Source organism: Pipistrellus hanaki (genome assembly GCF_964339955.1).
Source record: "Pipistrellus hanaki genome assembly, chromosome: 1".
Taxonomy (NCBI): domain Eukaryota; kingdom Metazoa; phylum Chordata; class Mammalia; order Chiroptera; family Vespertilionidae; genus Pipistrellus; species Pipistrellus hanaki.
Window position 1 is genome coordinate 83,536,301 of NC_140503.1, and position 19,625 is coordinate 83,555,925.

General features: G+C 35.6%; 1 protein-coding gene across 1 annotated transcript in view; it reads left to right on the forward strand.

Annotated features, from left to right (window-relative positions):
• BRMS1L (BRMS1 like transcriptional repressor) overlaps positions 1–19,625 on the forward strand; it is a 37,700-nt gene that overhangs the window by 1,913 nt on the left and 16,162 nt on the right. The window contains exons 2-4 of the mRNA XM_084874922.1: positions 1,825–1,915; positions 7,964–8,091; positions 10,042–10,121. Coding sequence (XP_084731048.1) covers positions 1,825–1,915; positions 7,964–8,091; positions 10,042–10,121 — 299 coding nt within the window. The remainder of the gene's footprint in view (positions 1–1,824; positions 1,916–7,963; positions 8,092–10,041; positions 10,122–19,625) is intronic.

Sequence of the window (19,625 nt, forward strand, 5' to 3'; positions counted from 1 at the left end):
ATGTGAAATAACAGTACCTATTTTAACTCTTGCTCATAGTTTGACTTTCATTTGATGAATGAAATATGCAGATCATTTTATACAGTCTGGTGGTTGCCAGAGGGAGTATGGGGAATTGGGTAAAAAGGTGAAGGGAATAAGAAGTACAAATTGGTAGTTACAAAATAATCATGGGAGTGTAAAGTGAGGCATAGGGAACATATTCAATAATATTGTAATAACGATGTATGGTGCCAGGAGGGTATTGGAAATGTTAGGGGAACACTTTGTAAAGTATATGCTGTACACTATGCTATATACCTGAAACTAATATGAAAGAATATTGAAGATTAAAAATAATGTAGATTAATTTTACACTTCAGTTATTTTGATGTGTTGATTACATATGATATAAAAATAGAAAATATGGAATATAGGACAGACCTGGTAATAAAGTGTCTTTCTTAAAAGATTTGCTTGTTTTTCTCTTCAGTTCCCTCTTTCTCACCGACTGACAGTAACTTGGGGACGGGGAACAGGGGGAGTGTAAGGATAGTACCTAGATGAACCCTGATGGGGTAGCTCAGTTGGTTAGAGTGTCATCCCGATATGCCAAGGTTTCTAGTTTGATCCCTGGTCAGGGTTTATACGAGAATCGACCAATGAATATAAAATAAGTGGAGCAACAAATCAATGTTGCTCTGTCTCTCCCTTCTTCTCTTTCTCTTATTTTTCAATAAGAAAAATAAAAAAAGAGATGAAGATAGCCTGTGGTTAACAAAATGAGATTAGTTTTCTTTTTCATGTGATTGGCAAATCAGTCATATGAGCAGTTCTAGAAGAATTCCAAAAGTGTTTTTGAGCAATATTAACCTTTAAAGGATGTAATCATTTTGGTGCTTAAGTTCTGGTGGGTTGGTGGAAAACAAACTAAAAGTGGGTTATTTACTTTATAATCATCACTTAATGTCAGCTCTTTAAAATGATTTAAGCCGAAACCAGTTTGGCTCAGTGGATAGAGCGTCAGCCTGTGGACTGAAGGGTCCCGGGTTCGATTCCGGTCAAGGGCATGTACCTTGGTTGCTTGCGGGGGGTGCAAGAGGCAGCTGATCAGTGATTCTCTCTCATCGGTGTTTCTGACTATCCCTCTCTCTTCCTCTCTGTAAAAAATCAATAATATATATATTTTTTTTTAAAAAGAGAAGAGTAAGAAAATGTTAAAAATAAATAAATAAATAAATAAATAAAATGATTTAAAATGAATAAGAAAAGAATAAAGCCTAGAGACTGCTGTAGTTTTAACTCCCAACTGTATTGTAGGTTAAAACCTATAGTGGAAATTATTTTGGACAAATGCTGTTTTTGTTTTTCTTTTAAGGCTTATCTAATATTCCATGCTAATGCAACATAATAATAGTAGAGGCCTTGCATATCTAACTTCATATTAAAGTTTTTTCTCTCTCTCTCTTTTTTTTTTAACCATTTGAATTAACATTTAGATATATTTGGAGCATAAAACTATTATTAAATTGATTGATTTTTGAGAGTATGTTTGCTAAAACTAGGGACAGTGAAATAAGGAAGGGCTTAGAATAGAAGAGGCAACAGGAGAGTCTGGATGGGGTTTCTTAGTCTCAATGAGAAGTCAGAAGAGGAGGCCTAAGAGACAGGTTCGGGGGTGGGGTAGGAGCTGCTGCTACCTATTGCTCCCCTGGTTGCAAGTGTCATGGGACCCTTAGCGTTTGGAGTTTCATGCCTGTGGGGTATGTGACGGGGAAGGGAAAGGTGTGTGCTTGCCCCAGGGGAGAGAGGGAGTGTGCCTAATTTTATTTTTGTTATTAACAGAAATGGATGATGAAGATTGTGAAAGAAGAAGAATGGAATGTTTAGATGAAATGTCCAATCTTGAAAAACAGTTTACAGATCTCAAGGATCAGTAAGTAGTGGCTTTAGAAGGTCATTGTCACTGAATCTCAACCCGTCACCTGTATAGTAGCACGGGAGAAAGTTTATTCACTCTGAACTGTTTTCTGCTCTGTGTGTTGTGGGACTGACTGATCTGAAAGAGACTTCTATTACTGTTTGCTTAAGACTTCATTAACTCAACTGAAGGTTTTGAGGCAGGTTTTTTGAGGGGTGTAATAAGATTTCTATGTGGTTGTTGGGTCTAATCTGCTTTATTCACTCCTTTGTTAAATAATTGGGGAAAGGTAGCATTTTTTAAAATTTGAGTGTAAGAGAGAGTATTTCCCAAAGATGGCAGAGTGATTTTTGTTTATATCTTAACATTGGATAGTACATACATGATTTTACATGCATATTTAGTTTGCTTCTAGCAGTAACTCCTAAGGTTGGAAGATAGTCTTATCTCTATTTTGCTGTGAGAAAGTTAATGGTCAGAGAGGTTAAGTGATTTACCCTAAGTTCATCAGAGAGTGATAAATTAAGTCAGGCTTTCTGCCTCCTAGTGATACCGGATTCCTTTCACTATGGCACATTACTTTGGAGGAGATGTCAACACATTATTTTGGAGATGTCGTGGAGTAGAAAGAGCACAGGGTTCACATCCAGGCTTTCTCAGCCGATTAAAATGGTATCATGATAGCTTCTTTATTATTGAATGAGCAGTGTATAAGATTCTTAGCCATTTGCTTGGTGTGTAGTCAGTGCTTATTAGATTCACCCCAACCCCCTTTATAATGCCAAGTTCTTACGTAAAATTGGTAACACGAGGCTAGGCTACACTGATTTAAAAGAACAAAATAGATGCTGATACAGATTTTTAAAAAACTCTTAAAGGTGAGCTTTCACTTTAGAAGTTGCTGGGAACGCCATGGGGCATAGCTATGTATTCGGCACTATAAATGAAAGAGAGAAATTTCTGAGAATATAGATACCTTCTCTGTGTGAAGACTCTTTGGTATATGAATTCTTCATAATTTTGCTGCTTATTCTTTTTTTCCCAACCATTTCCCTAGAGAAGCCCAAAGAAGAGATGAAAACTCATTAAATATCTGGAATTGACAGGCTAAAAGGGGGACAAAATTGTTTACCATAGGAATCTGGCTATTTACACAGTTTCTGATCTTAACTTTCATTGGTAGTAGAGATGAATATATAGATAATATTCCATGCTAGTTTAACACATTAATATAAGCAATTCAAAAATCATCTAAAGTTGAAAATTTTGGCTTTAAAAAACATGGTATCATCTTCTTATTCTAAATATTTACATTATTAATATTAAATTAAAATGAGTTCAGATTGCCAAAGAATCCATTATTTGGGAAACATGAAGAGTTCATCCATGATCATTCTGATAAAAAGGAAACAAATTTGTATTTTTCTATTTTAGCACAAGTAATCAGTGAAGGAATAATTCTCATACAGTTACGATATGCCTGTTAGGTTTTTAAAATTTATTTCATAGTTATTCAAGAAATGAAAATTACTGTAAAGCTCTAGTATAATATATTACACTAATGGCCCGGTGCACAAATTCATGCATATAGAAAGGAAATTAATTAGAAGAAATATTTTAATATCACTGTTCTGCTTTTCTCTATAATAGAGGTGTCAACCAAATTCACGATTGACAATGGCAGATCGAAACACACACGTGTGATTGGTGCCAGCGAGAGCTTTATATGTATCGCCCATGTGCGAAACAGCTTAGCCTTTTACTGGGTGTACCGGTTAATGTGGATTTTGTAATCGAAGAACATGATAATTTCAAGAGAAACATCAAAAGTGCTTTATTCAAAGTAATGTCCATCTACACATTTCCCCATCTTTCAGGTAATTTGTAGATACAGTCCCAATAGAACTTTTCTTGTTTTGAGGCAAACCATTCAGAGACTCAATTTCCCACTTCTTAGTATGTTTTGAAGTGCTGCTCAGAAAGTGCGTGTGCCATCGATCAGAACAAGTGGTAATCTGAAGGAACAAGGTCTGGTGAATAAGGCTGGTGGGTTAATACTTCCCAGGCAAGATCTTTAAACGTATCTTTAACTGAAGTGTGTGATGGAGCGTCATCATAAAGCAAAATTACTTTGCCGTGTCTTCTGGCACATTCTGGTCATTTCACAATCCAAACATGGTTCATATTATTTGTTGTCAGTAGTGATCAGTATCAATGGTTTCACCTTCTTTTAGAAGCTCATAATACACCAGACCTTCCTGATCCCCCCAAACTAGAGTATTGTTTTTCATAAGAGATTTGGCCTTGCAGTCGATGTTGATGGTTGACTTGGATCAACCCATAATTTTGTGCATTTGGGATTCTCAAAATAAATCCACTTTTCATCATCAGTCACAATTAGATGCAAGAAAGACTTTCTTTTGTGCTGTTTAAGCAACATTTTACTGATGACTTTTTGGTTTTCCATTTGTCTTTCATTCAGTTGATGTGGCACCCATTTTCCTTCCTTTAAAATCTTTCCCATTTCTTGTAAACGATCAGAATTGTTTGCTGAGCAACCTTTAATCTTTCTGCAAGTTGTTTTTGAGTTTGACATGCATCTTCATCCAATAATGCTTGTAATTGTTGGTCTTCAAACTTTTATGGTTGATCTGATGTTCATTGTCTTTCACATTCAAATCATAATTTTTAAAGCATTTAAACCAGCGTTCACAAGTATCTTGGGATTGAGCATGTTCACTATAAGCTCCGAAGTATATAATAACTTTTTCTTCAAAATAATGGATTAAAACTTCCCACAAATTCTCTTTTTTTGGCACAAAAGTCAATATTTTTAAGCGTAAAAATATCTATGATGTTAACACCTTCAGCAAATTTTACATATGAAGTTTTGAAGCTTGCTGTCAATACAACAAAATAGCATACATATCAAATTGCATTTATGTCAACATATGTGTAACTCTATTGATTGAAAAAAATCTGCATTATTAACTGGTACACCAATTACATATAGAATAAACTTGCTTAATTAAACCTGCTTTATGATTTAGCTAAACTTTTTCCAGCCCAGTGAAACATCCCAACTTCTCTTTCAGGTAATTGTCAGCAACATAGCAGTAAATATCAACACAAAGCAGATTATTATTGTAGATCACGCAGGGAGAATAAAGGGCAAAATATTTAACTGCAGCAGTGTTTGACTATGTTCTGCGCAGTAAGAAAACCTGAAGTAATTTTCAAGACCCACCATTTCTTACTACTTTTCAGTGGGCCAAATTTCTAAGCTTTCTAAATATCCATTTTCCAGTTAATGAAAAGCAAATAGGATTTCACTGAGTCTCCTACCTACAAATTCCAGGACTTCTGTGAGGATCAAATGAGATGAGACGTGAAAATTTGGTTGAAGTGTAAATGTTTCCATCTGGCTATAAAGCAAATTGTGTTCCTGGTCTGAAGAAACTAACTGCAAGGAGGCTAGTTGCTAGGGAGAGGAATCTGGGTGTTGCTATGTGACATTGTGACCCAGATGGACCCTTAGCACATTAGCCTTTTATATATATAGATAGGAAAACTTTGCAGCTAGTAAGTTATTAAGCCTAAAATTGTTCATCTTGGGGCTGGCAGTTGCCTTGATTTTTGCTTTCTCATGACAGTTACCCCTACCAGCTTCATTCAGCTCTGAAAGTATTAAAAGTAGACCCATTACCACCATTTAATAGGATTCTTTCTCAAAGACTTGGTATCTAGAATATGTTATAGGAAAACAATTAATCTTTGTGTCTGGTTTATACTTCCTTTTTTGTCTTGTCCCATTTGCCTTGTTTGTTATTTTTATCCTGAGTATCTCTGTAAGCGGTCTCAAATTCTCTTTAGAAAAGGTGGGAAATAAGCTAATATGCTAAGAATAATATAATAGTAAGAATAGTAATAAAATTATCCTGCTTCTCCTGTTTTAGTACCACAGGGCACAATAGCACTCTTTTCATAAGGCAGAAAACTCACCATTTGCAGTTTGTGTAATGGTGGAAGGTGAGTTCTTCCACTTCCTTAAAAAGACAGAAGAATTTACACCACCCAAATTCCATTCATTCCAATATTCACTGTCCAACAAGCATAAATTAAGCATCTACTCTCTGACTGGTATTGTTGCTGCTGAGGGACTCATGATCCTTAACTTTGATGAGTTTATACTTGAATTCGTAAGATTGTAGAAATTATGCTGATTTTGAGGAACCTGTTTTTTAAAAGGGTAGTTAATTGAATATTGTTAATTCACATACTTCTTTATTCAAGATGCTGTTCATCTGTTCAGGATACCTTATCAATGTTTTGTGTAAGTTTGGTGTTTTTAGGTGCAGTCATCCTTTGTATCACGTTTTTATCATTTTGCCTAAAATTGTGTAGTAAATCCTCACTTAGCATCATCAATAGGTTCATTGACCTTAAGCAAAATAACATAACAAAACCAATTTTACCATAGGCTAATTAATATAAACAAGAGTTAAGTTTCTATAGTACTTCATTAGTGTTATAACAAAATGACATTGAATGAAATTGCTATATGAAGATCTGCTGTATTTGTAACTTCAAAAAGTATTAAGTATCATCTTGTACTTTTCTGACATTACACATTAATTTATCATTGTATTTTGAGTTTAGAAAAATTTAACCCAGGCATGATAATGTATTATTTTGGCAGTTAACTCAGATTATTTCCCCCCTTTTTGTTTATTTTAAAGAATATTTATTTCATTAACACACGAACTTGCTTTCTCCCTTCAGATTCATTATGTACATCTCTATACTAATTATAATGATCAATTATAGACAATATTGGTTCTCTTATTTGTCTTGCTTTATATTTTCAAGAGGAAAAGCAGAATTTTACATGAAAGCCAAGTGCCATGTTTTCAAAAGCCAACTGCTACCCTGTTTCCCCGAAATAAGACAGTGTCTTATATTAATTTTTTCTCCCAAAGTTGAGCTAGGTCTTATTTTCAGGGGATGTCTTATCTTTCCATGCCCTAGGTCTTATTTTTGGAGGATGTCTTATTTTTGGGGAAACACGGTAGTTATATTAACACCTACAAGCTTAATCAGTGGTTTCTTTTGGAAGTTACTACGTGCCATCCTGGTGACATATTATGACATATTTATCACCTATGATAAAATTAATAAATGGAAAAAATAACTTATAAAATGATTTTAAATTATTTAGGGATATCTTGAAAGTGCCACAAAACTAGGATTAGAAGTGCCTTTCATAAAGAATGACAATGTAAGCATTTTCTTTTTAAAAGAGTTCTATCCTGCAGAATTATTTCCAAAAATAAATATTGAGTTACCTCACATTCTCATCTTTGATAAACTAAAGGTATTGGTATAGTAGCTGGCAAATTAGAATATTTGTATGTGGACTCGAATTTGACAATAGGGAACCCCTGTCCCATTTTCATTCCCTATCCATGGGACAACTCACTTTATTAAGCATCTTCATTTGCAGCCCGGATGAACTGGGTATGCCTGATCACAAGTTCTATAGTTTTCCATTTTCTATAGTACTATTGGTTTTACCTCCATCACTCTACTTCCTCTTTGCTCTTTTTAAAAACCAAGCAGGCTAGATTCTTTACTCCTGACTCTTTCAGGAAAGGTGGGGAGAAGCCAAGGGATTATTTCTTTTGACAACTAGTAATGTCTCAAGTTGTTCAAAATGATTTCTGTGTTTCTTTTAACTCAGTGCTAGACTCAACTTATTGTTATGCAATTAAATAAACCCAATAATCTAGAATGCCAAAAAGTAGTTATTTCAGTTATGTTTCTTTGTATTGTGAATTAACCATTAAAGAGTGATATATCTAAAAAATGACAGCAAAAATTTATTTTATGACTAAATACATGAAGTCAAATACTTGTAATTGAGTTTTTAACTTGAGATCAAGGCAAAACTATATGGTAGGTTATTAGAATATGAATATTAGGAAGAGGTATTATATAGAAATGGTAAATTGTTAGCCTTTGTTGGGCTTTTTAAATTAATATCTTAATTTTTGCTTTGTTAAGACTTTATAAAGAACGATTAAGTCAGGTGGATGCAAAACTACAAGAAGTCATAGCTGGAAAAGCACCAGAATATTTGGAACCACTGGCAACTTTACAAGAAAATATGCAAATTCGTACAAAGGTAGCAGGTAGGAAAGTGAAACATCTTTTTCATATAGTAGAATATGAACTCTTCAGATTTAAAAGGTGTTTGTCAAGTGAGCTTTTGTTGTTAATGGAATCACAAATATACTTATACTGTGACCAGAGTGTTTCACTGTCAGTCAGCCCACAGTTATTTATTTAATGCCTCTTTCTTTTCTCTGCTGCTGTGGGGTATCTAAAAAACAAAAACAAAACAAAAAGAAGGCCCTCAAGCTGCTTATAGTGTTACAGTGTTGTTGATAAGTATTTCCCCAAGTTAAACAATTAGTAGTTTCATTAAGAGATGCCGTTACTATCATAGTTTAATTTCCTATTAGATAAGTTAAAGTTCAATTTAAATACTCAGTAGTTTTCACTGTAAAAGTGATAAGGATTTTTTTTTAATTTATAAAAATATTACAAAGTGTTTGATCAAGGGACAGAGAACAGGGAATTAGTCCTCAACCGGATAATTTAATGGTAATTATGATAGGATTGTTAACTCATTTGTGGCTATGAAAAAAATGAAAATGTACTATAGTATTTGTGTGATTAAAATTTCACTCTTCTGTTTGTAAGTGGGATCCTACCTCAGAACTGTCTCCTAGCACTCATCACAAGGATATATCCATTTAAAGAGCACTTGGGTTTTCATAGTAAAACTAAAAATTGAATTTTAATGAAGATGCTGATTGTTTTCTTTTTTCAGACACTAATTGATCCTCATGTACTTGTTATACTAAATGCATTATTGATAATAGTTTCTTCTTGTTACTAAGCCTATCTTAATCCAAATTTTATTCTTGAGTGCTTAATATTAATATGTAAATATGTAGATGATACTCAATTTGTTTGCTGTCTGCATAATGGTTTAGCACACCCTTAAAAATAAGCATGTCTGTAATTTTCCTTGACATTCTGAAAGAACTGAGATTCCCTGGATATTTAGGAAATATTACTTGAGTCAGTTATTCAATATTCTGCCCTGTGGCCTTTCTTTAGTTTTTTATTGTATGGAGAGTAGTGTGTATGAATGTGTTGCTAATGGCATAGTTCTGAATATCTGTCCTTTGCTTTTACTATACAAGAAAGACATTTCTAGGGCCAACTGTGGCACAGAGTTTAGTGTATAAATCTAGAGCTCTGCCATCTTGGTGATGGCTTATTTGCGTGGCCATGTTGCTTTGGTATCTCTAAGTTAAACTCTAGAGCATCCATCCTGTAGGTAAAGCCTGGTCAGGAGCATTGAAACATCACAGATTTTGTTACATTAGTTTATACACTGAATCCTCTTGGAAGCTTTGGACTCTGAAAACACATAGTTCTTAAGGTTATGGTTTTAATGGCTAGAGTATCCAGTTGTTTTGAGTATATATGATTAATGAAACCAGAGCTTATTTACTCTGTTTCCATTTTGAGTTTTCAGAGATTGTTTTTCATAGGAGAAGAGTTTTATTTTCATTTTAATCATTCTCTATCAGACATTTCAGAGTAGTCTCTGGAAGAAAGGAGTAAGAACTAAAATTTGTGGTGTAGTTTCTAGCTCTTCTTAAAATATATATATTTTTATTGATTTCAGAGAGGAAAAGAGAGGAGAGACGGAAATGTTACTTGATGAGAGGCTGCCTCCTGCCCGCCCCCTATTGGGGATTGAGCTCGCAATGCAAGCATGAGCCCTGACCAGGAATCAACCATTACTTTCTGGTTCATAAGTCAACGTTCAATCACTGAGCCACACTGGCTGTACTCTTCCTAGTTCTTAAACTCTTAGTTTTCTACTCTTTAATATACACCTTAGCTGAGCCTTTTAGTTTTAGATTTTAAGGAATAAGTTAGAATCACTGGTCAATTTCTTCTTAATTCATCTTAGAAAATTCAGTTAGGACTATTTCTGTAGGAAAGTGATATTGAAATTTTGTTGCGAACATAATCAGAATAATTGTGTTTGGTTGCAGGAATTTATAGAGAGCTCTGCTTAGAATCTGTAAAGAACAAATATGAATGTGAAATTCAAGCTTCTCGCCAGCATTGTGAGGTACTGTTATTTTGCTTAATCTTTAAGCTAATTTTATTTCTTTAAGCCTTTTCTCAGTGTAGAAGTTTAAAAAGTAAATAAAATAAGTTTTAAAAATTAAATAGAACTTCAGTTCATCACTTGTATGAATTTTTAAAAAAATATAATTGTACTGGAAGCTGTATTGGAAATGGGACACAAAAAAGAACTAAGTGAGATCATTTTAGAAGTTTCATAGCTGTTACCTTAAAAAGACTTGGTAATGATTCTAGCATTACTGATGGTAATGTCATCTAGCATTACTGAAGATAATGTATGTTATTTACAATAGCCAAGATCTGGAAACAGCCCAAGTGCCCATCAGTAGATAAGTAGAAGAAACATTTACACAATGGAATATCATGCAACTACAAAAAAGAGAAAGAATTCTTACCTTTTGCAACAATATGGATGGACCTGGAGAATATTATGCTAAGTGAAATAAGACATTTAGAGAAAGACAAATACCATATGATCTCACTTATATGTGGAATCTAATGAAATAAAGTGATGAACCAGAGGCATAGATTCGTGGAACAGACAGCTTTCAGAGGCGAGAGAGGTGAGGGGACTGGATGAAAGAGGGTGAAGGGATTAGCCAAAGAACATATATATATAGCCCATAGACACAATAGTGAGGTGATGGCCACAGGGAAGTGGGGGTGGGGACTGGGTGGAGGTGGACAAAGTGTGGGGTGGGGGGGAAAAAGGGGGGTTAGGAGGAGGATGGGAACATCTGTAATAGTGTCAACAATAACAATAAAGTTAAAAAATTAGTGTAATGTGCAAGTTAAGACTCAAATATGCATATTCACTAGGTCAGAATGTTGGGCTATGTTATCAATTTTTGATTCTCTAATTCTGTTTTCACATCTTTGGGCATAAATCTCTATGGCAAAAAAAAAAATAGATGTACTTTTCTATAGGTTCTGTTTATTTTGAATAGCATTTACAAAACTGCTAATTTTACAGATAACTTTTCATAAAACTTAGGTAAGATTTCAAGTGTACTTGTGGAAATAAGAAAAGTTCTATAATGATTCTTACTTTAAACATACCGAATCTTTATAAATAATTAAAATACTAAAAGTAGATAAGTATGAAAATGGTGGATCTTGTTTTATTTTTCTGGTTACTACTGAAATGAAGCATCTTTTAAAAATATATATTTTTATTGATTTCAGAGAGGAAGGGAGAGAGAGAGAGAAACCTCAATGATTCTCTCTCATCATTGATTGGCTGTCTCCTACACACTCCACACCGGGGATCAATCCCGCAATCCTGGCATGTGTCCTGACTGGGCACTGAACAGTGGCCTCCTGGTTCATAGGTCAGTGCTCAATCACTGAGCCATGCCGGCCAGGCCTGAAACATCTTTTTTTTTTTTTTTTTTTTTTTAAATTTTTATTAATTTGTTACAGAGAGGAAGAGAGAGGGATAGAGAGTTAGAAACATTGATGAGAGAGAGACATCGATCAGCTGCCTCTTGCACATCCCCTACAGGGGATGTGCCCCCCACCAAGGTACATGCCCTTGACCAGAATTGAACCTGGGACCTTTCAGTCTTCAGGCTGACACTCTATCCACTAAGCCAAACCAGTTTTGGCATCTTTTCTTTTTTTTTTTTTTTTTTTTTTTAAAATATATTTTATTGATTTTTTTTTTATAGAGAGGAAAGAAGAGAGACAGAGAGTAGAAACATGGATGAGAGAGAAACATCATCAGCTTCCTCCTGCACAACCCCCACCGGGAATGTGCCCACAACCCAGGCACGTGCCCTTGACCGGAATCGAACCTGGGACCTTTCAGTCTGAAGGCTGATGCTCTATCCACTGAGCCAAACCGGTTTGGGCCTGAAACATCTTTTTGATGTTTGCTGGATGCTTGTATTTTTTTTTCCCCTAAGAAATACCTGTTTATGTCTTTTAACTTAATCTTGGGCTATTAGCCTTTTCCTCATTGATTTTAGAGGTTTTTCATATAATCTGGATACAAATGTTCTGCTGGTTATATGTTTTGCAAATATTTTTACCCAGGCAGTGAGATGTCTTTGAACTCTCTTTGATGACTTGATGAACAAAAGTTTTACATTTTAATGTAGTTAAAGTTTAATCTTTCCTTTATGATATGTGCTTTTTGTGTCTTTCCTACTTTGAGCTGAAAAGATGTATCTTCCTTTAAAATTTGAAAATTTGCTTTTTAACATTTAAATCGATGAACTACCTTTAATTACTTTTTGTGTGTGGTATAGTGTATGGATCTAATGTATGGCTAGGTAATTTCAACACACTTATATACTCCACTAGAGGCCTGGTGCATGAAATTCATGAATTGGGGGGGGGCGGTCGTCCCTCAGCCCAGCCTGCACCCTCTCCAATCTGGGACCCCTTGAGGGATAACCGGCAGTCAGATATCCCTCTCTCAATCCGGGACTGCTGGCTCCCAACTGGTGGCCTGCCTCCCTGATTGCCCCTAACCACTCTGCCTGCCAGCCTGATCACCCCCTAACCACTCCCATGCCAGCCTGATCGACACCTGACTGCTCCCCTGTTGGCCCAATCGCCCCCAACTGCCCTCCCCTGCCAGCTGGCTGCCCCCAATTGCCCTCCCCTGCCGGCCTGGTCACCCTCAACTGCTCTTCCCTGCAGGCGTGGTCGCCCCCAACTGCCCTCCCCTGCAGTTCTGGACGCCCCCAACTGCCCTCCTCTGCAGTCCTGGTCACCCCCAACTGCCCTCTCCTACTGGTCTGATTGCCCACAACTGCCCTCCCCTGCCGGCCATCTTGTGACCACATGGGGGTGGCCATCTTGTGTGAGGGTGTGATGTTCAATTTGCATATTACCTCTTTATTATATAGGAAGGAATGTTTACCCATTAATCAGTAATCATAACTTTTTTATTTCAAATGTCCATGTATGTGATGGCTGGTTTGTAGCTTTTTTCATTTGTTCTATTGGTCTTTTTGGCTGTTTCTGAATCAGTATCAAAATTCTGTTTTTACAGCTTTCAATCTAGTAAGTCTTGAAAACTCAATAATCTTACCTTGTTCTTTTTGTTCTCACAATTGTTATTGTTAAAACATTTTTTAAGCCGAAACCGGTTTGGCTCAATAATAGAGCATCGGCTTGGGTAAAGTCCCAGAAGTGGAATTATTGGGTTGTAAGGCAGTTATATTTTTAATTTTTTGAGGTAACTCCATACTGCTTTTCATAGTAGCTGCACCAGTTACATTCCCATCAACAGTGCATGAGGGTTCCCTTTTCTCCACATCCTCGCCAGCACTTCTTGTTTGTTGATTTATTGATGATAGTGATTCTGGCAGGTGTAAGATGATATCTCATTGTGATTTTAAATTAAAAAAAATTTTTTTAATTGATTTTAGAGAAAGAGGAAGGGAGAGGGAGAGAGAGAGAGAAATATCAATGAGAGAGAAACATCAATTGGCTACCTTTGGCTTGCTCCCCCTTTGAGGATTGAGCCTGGAATTTAGGCATGTGCCCTGATCTGGAATCAAACCAGTGACCTCTTGGTGTGTGGGTTGATGCCCAACCACTGACCCACACCGGCTGGGCTCATTGTGGTTTTAATTTGCATCTCTCCGATGATTAATGACATTAAGCATCTTTTCGTATATCTGTTGGCCATCTTGTATGTCCTCTTTGGAGAAGTGTCTATTCACGTCCTTTGCCCATATTTCATTTGGATTGTGTGGTGTGTGTTTTTTGGTGTTGAGTTGTAAAAATTTTTAGTTGTTTAGTAACATCTTTTTAAAAGTTACTTTTTATTTTCTGTTGTTGTATAGAAAAGTAATTTTGTATATTGATATTATATTCAACCTTATTTCTCATTTTAATTACACATTTTTGTGTTTTCCATGTAGATTATGTCATTTGTGAATAATGCCAGTTTGTTTCTTTCAGTCTGATCTTCCTCTTAATTTATTTTACTTGTCTTATTGTCAATAGCACCTCCAGTACAGCATGGAGTAGAAGTGGTAAAAGCAGAGCCTTGTGGTGTTCTTGATTTTAAGGGAATGCTTTTAACAGTTTTATAATAAATATATTTACTATTGGGTTTTGGTTAATACTACTTTTATTAAGTTAAGGAAATTACTTTTGTTTCTTGTTTTCTAAGAATTTTTACCATGAATAGATTGTATTAAATTCTTTGTGTGCATCTTTTAATTAGTCATGGTTTTTTGCTCTTAATATATTAATGTGGTGACTTACATTATTAATGGATTTTCTAAAGTAAAACTATACTTGGATTCCTGGAATTACTATTTTTCTTGTGTATAGCCAGATTTATTTGCTCATATTTTGTTTAGAAGCTTAATTTCTATGTTTATAAGTTAGATTTAATTTTTAATTCTCATACTGCCTTTAATTTGATTTTAAGATTTATAAAATGAGTTAAGAATATTCCATATTTTTCTCTTCTAGAGAGGTATATATTTAAGATTGCAGCCATTAGTTTCATGAGTGCTTAGTACACCTTGCCTTTATGATATATTTTTTAAGTCTCAAAAAAAAAAAAAAGATGCAGGAAAGTACAAAAGAATGAGTTTACAACATGATGCCCATCACCCCTGAATATGTAACATATAATTTAGACAAATGAGGGACATTTTCTTATATAACGACACTACAATCATTAAAATCAGGAAATGTACATTAATATGTTACTGTCATCTAATCTTCAGCTTCCATTTGTTTTAGTGGATATTTATTATCCAATAGCACCTTCAGAGCAAAGAGATTCATTCAGTTTAGAATCACATGTCTTTGTCATTGCATTTAGTTCTTATGTCTTTTTTAGATTTCTTCAATGTGGAATACCTCTATCTTTGACTTTTGTAAACTTTCCATTTTTGAAAACGTTAGGCTAGTTATTTGCAGAATAACTAGCCTAACGTTGATCTGCTATTTCTTCATAATTAGAATCAGGTTTTGTATCTTTGATAGGAATATCACAGCAGTGATACTGTATTTTTTCTGATTGAATTCTATCAAGCACAATTTTGATATATTCCATTATTGGTGATGCACACTTTGATCACTTGATTTACTTGGTATCTTCCATGTTTCTCTAAGTAAACTTACTTTTTTCTCATTGTGATTAATAAGTATACAGGGGAAAAGTTCTTTGAAGCTATACAAATACATCATTCCTCATAATGCTATCAATTTATTTACTTAAGTAAGTCTGGACTCATTGTTCCTTACTCATATTTTTTGGTCTGCTTCATCTTTCAATTACAGAGGAAAGTATATCAGAATTTCTCTCTGTGGTGGTAAATTTGCTAATACCTCTTTATATTTCCTTTCTTTTTGTTCCAAATTTCTCTTCTGAATTAACTAAGAAAATACACATGCATATTATAATTTTTTATTTTTTATTTTTTATTGATTAAGGTATTACATGTGTACCTATCTTCCCATTGTTCCCTCCACCCCACTCCCATACATGCCCTCATTCCCCAGTGTCTTGTGTCCATTGGTTATGTTTATAAGCATGCATACAAGTCCTTCTGTTGATCTCTTATCTCCCCCACACCTCCCCAATAATCCCTCTGTAATTTGACAGTCTGTTTGATGCATTACTACCTCTGTATCTATCTTTTTGTTCATCAGGTTATAATGTTCTTTATTATCCATAAATGAGTGAGATCATGTGATATTTTTCTATCATTGCCTAGCTTATTTCACTTAGCATAATGCTCTCCAGTTTCATCCATGCTGCTGCAAATGTTAAGAATTCCTTTTTTTTATAGCAGGGTAGTATTCCATTGTGTAGATGTACCATAGTTTCCTAATCCACTCATCTGCTGATGGGCATTTGGGCTATTTCCAAATCTTAGCTATGGTGAATTGTGCTGCTATGAACAAGGGGTGCATATATCCTTTCTGATTGGTGTTTCTAGTTTCTTGGCATATATTCCTAGAAGTGGGATTACTGGGTCAAATGGGAGTTCCATTTTGAGTTTTTTGTGTTTTTTTTTTCCCCTCTTCAAATATTGTATTATTTATTTATTTATCTATCTATCTATCTATCTATTTATTTATTTATTTAAATAAACCTTTATTGTTCATATTATTACAAATGTTCCTCATTTCCCTCTCCCCCCCCCTCCACCAGGTTCCTACCCCACCCTCTGCCCTTTCCCAACCCCCATTGTCCTCATCCATAGGTGCACAGTTTAAGTTCAGTCTCTTCCAGCACCCCCTACTCCTCTTTTCCCTGAGAATCATCAGTCCACTCCCCTTTCATACCTCTGATTCTATTATATTCAACAGTTAATATTGTTCATCAGGTTTTTTAATTCCCTTGGTTTTTAGTTTCACTTGTTGATAGTTATGTATTTGTTGTTCATAATTTTTATCTTTATTTTCTTTCTCTTCTGAAAGAACCCCCTTCAACAATTCATATAATTCTGATTTGGAGGTGATGAACTCATTTAGCTTTTTTTTATTAGTGAAACTCTTTATCTGGCCTTCGATTCTGAGTGATAGCTTTGCTGGCTAGATTATTTTTGGCTGTAGGTTCTTGCTATTCATCACCTTGAATATTTCTTGCCATTCCCATCTGGCCTGCATGGTTTCTGTTGAGAAATCAGCTGACAATCGTATGGGTGCTCCTTTATAGGTAACTTCCTGCTTTGCTCTTGCTGCTTTTAATCTCTCTTTGTCTTTTGCTCTTGGAATTTTAATTATGATGTGTCTTGGTGTGGTCCTCTTTGGATTCCTTTTGTTTGGGGTTCTGTGTGCTTCCTGGACTTGTAAGTCTAATTCTTTCACCAGGTGGGGGAAGTTTTCTGTCACTATTTCTTTCAGTATGTTTTCGATATCTTGCTCTCTCTCATTTTCTGGGACCCCCATAATTCTGATGTTGGTTCGCTTGAAGTTGTCCCAGAGGTTTCTTACATTATCTTCAATTTTCTGGATTCTCTTGCCTTCTAGCTTCTGCGGAGGAGTGTCTTCTGGCTCTTTATGTTCCAAATCTTTGACTTGATTCTTGCGATCTTCCATTCTGTTTTTAGGATTCTGTAAAATATTTTTTATTTCAGACAATGTGTTCTTTATTTCTTATTGATCCCTTATTATTTCTTATTGATCTCTTAATATTTCTTATTGATCCTTATTATTTCTAGTTGATCCCTTTTCATATCCTCATAGGTCTCATTTATTTTATCGGCCTTTTCTAAGAAATTCTTGAAAAACCTTATAAGTGTGGTTTTGAACTCTATATCCAGTTGCTTTTTGTCCTCCATTTCTTTCATTTGTGATCTGTTTCCTTGTCTCTGCATTTTCTCAGCTTCCCTGAGTTGGTAGCCTTAAAAGTCTCTGTGTTCTGCCTGGATGGGGCAGAGTTTCAGGGTGGAGCCTACAGCCTTGGCTTCCGTCAGCCTCGCCCTATGAGGATCCTGAGAGTCTCAGTTTTCCTCAGTGTCCTTAGGTACTCGTTGCAAGCACCTCTGAGAGAAAGATGCCCTCGAGCTTCGCCTGTGAGGCCTTCAGTTTTTTTCCCTTTTCTACCAAACAGTCTAGTCTCTCCCCCAATGAGCCCGGAACTGGGGTTCAGATCAGTTGGAAGTGGGGTTGGAAGTGGGGTTCAGAGCAGTCTGGAGCTTTTGTCTCTTTCCCGCTAGGGCAATCCAGCAGCACAGTAAACTGCCCGTTCTCTGCGCGTAATGTGCTCTGCCTTTCGCCACTCCCCAGAGATTCCACCTAACAGCCCAGGCTCCCTCTGTATGAGCCTGGGTCCCCAGGGTCTGGCCTAGAACTGGTATTCAGTGCTGTCAGATCTGGGGTTCAGCACAGTCCAGAGTTTTTATCCCTTCTCGCTAGGGAACGCCAGCCAGGCACTCAGCCTCCCCCTCCTCTCCGGCTCCGTCCTCTCCACGCACGCAACATGTCTCCATACCTTAGGCTTTTACAGCTCCTCTGATTTTCCTTCTGGTTTTCTCTTTCCTTCTCGTTGTAGAATTTCCAGTCGACTTTCCTGTAGTTCTAGGTAATGTCCATTTTGTATTTTAGTTGTATTTTATTGAAATTGTTGTGTGAGGCTGCAGTTAGGTGTTACCTATGCCGCCATCTTGGATTCTCTTTCATTTTGAGTTTTTTGAGGAAACTCCATACTGTTCTTCACCATGGCTGCACCAGTCTGCATTCCCACCAGCAGTGCACGAGAGTTCCTTTTTCTCCGCATCCTCACCAGCACTTGTTTGTTGATTTGTTGATGATAGCCATTCTGACAGGTGTGAGATGGTACCGCATTGTCATTTTGATTTGCATCTCTCAGATGATTAGTGACTTTGAGCATGTTTTCATATGTCTCTTGGCCTTCCTTCTGTCTTCTTTCGAAAAGTATCTATTTAGGTCCGTTGCCCATTTTTTTTAATTGGGTCATTTATCTTTCTTTTATTAAGTTGTATGAGTTCCCTGTAAATGTTGGAGATTAAACCTTTATCAGTAATAACATTTGCAAATATGTTCTCCCATACAGTGGGCTTTCTTGTTGTTTTGTTGGTGGTTTATTTTGCTGTAAAAAAGCTTTTTATTTTTATGTAGTCCCATTTGTTTATTTTCTCTTTAGTTTCCATTGCCCTAGCAGTGGTATCGGTGAAGAAATTGCTTTGGCATATGTCTGAGATTTCTCTGTCTGTGGATTCTTCTAGTATTTTTATGGTTTCCTGTCTTATGTTTAAGTCCTTTACCAATTTTAAGTTTATTTTTGTGTATTGTGTAAGTTGGTGATCTAGTTTCATTTTTTTGCATGTATCTGTCCAATTTTCTCAATACCATTTATTCGACACTGTCTTGACTCCATTGTATGTTCATGCCTCCTTTTGTCAAATATTAATTGAGCATAGTGGTTTGGGTGGATATCTGGGTTCTCTATTCTATTCCATTGGTCTGTATGTCTGTTCTTGTGCCAGTATCAGGCTGTTTTGAGAAAAGCGGCTTTGTAATACAGCTTGATATCTGGTATTGAAATCCCACCTACTTTGTTCTTTTTTCTCAGGATTGCTGCAGCTATTCGGGATCTTTTTTTATTTTAGATGAATTGTGTATGGTGTAAGAGAAGAATCAAATTTTACTCTTGCATATTTCTGCCAAGTTTTCCCAACATTGTAGTTGAAGTGACTGTCCTTTCCCTATTATGTATTTTTGGCACCCTTGTTGAAGATCAATTGACCATATATAATTATATGCAAGGGTTTATTTCTGGGCTCTATTCTAGTCCACTGGTCTATATGTCTATCTTCATGCCAATATTATATTATCTTAATTATTATGGCTTTGTAATATATTTTGAAATTAGGAAATGTGAGGCCTTCAGTTTTTTCCCCTTTTCTTAAGATAGTTTTAGTATTCAGGGTCCTTTGTGGTTCCATATGAATTTTAGGATTTTTTTCTTAGATGCCATTGGGATTTAAAAAAAAAAAAAAAATATATATATATATATATATATATATATATATAT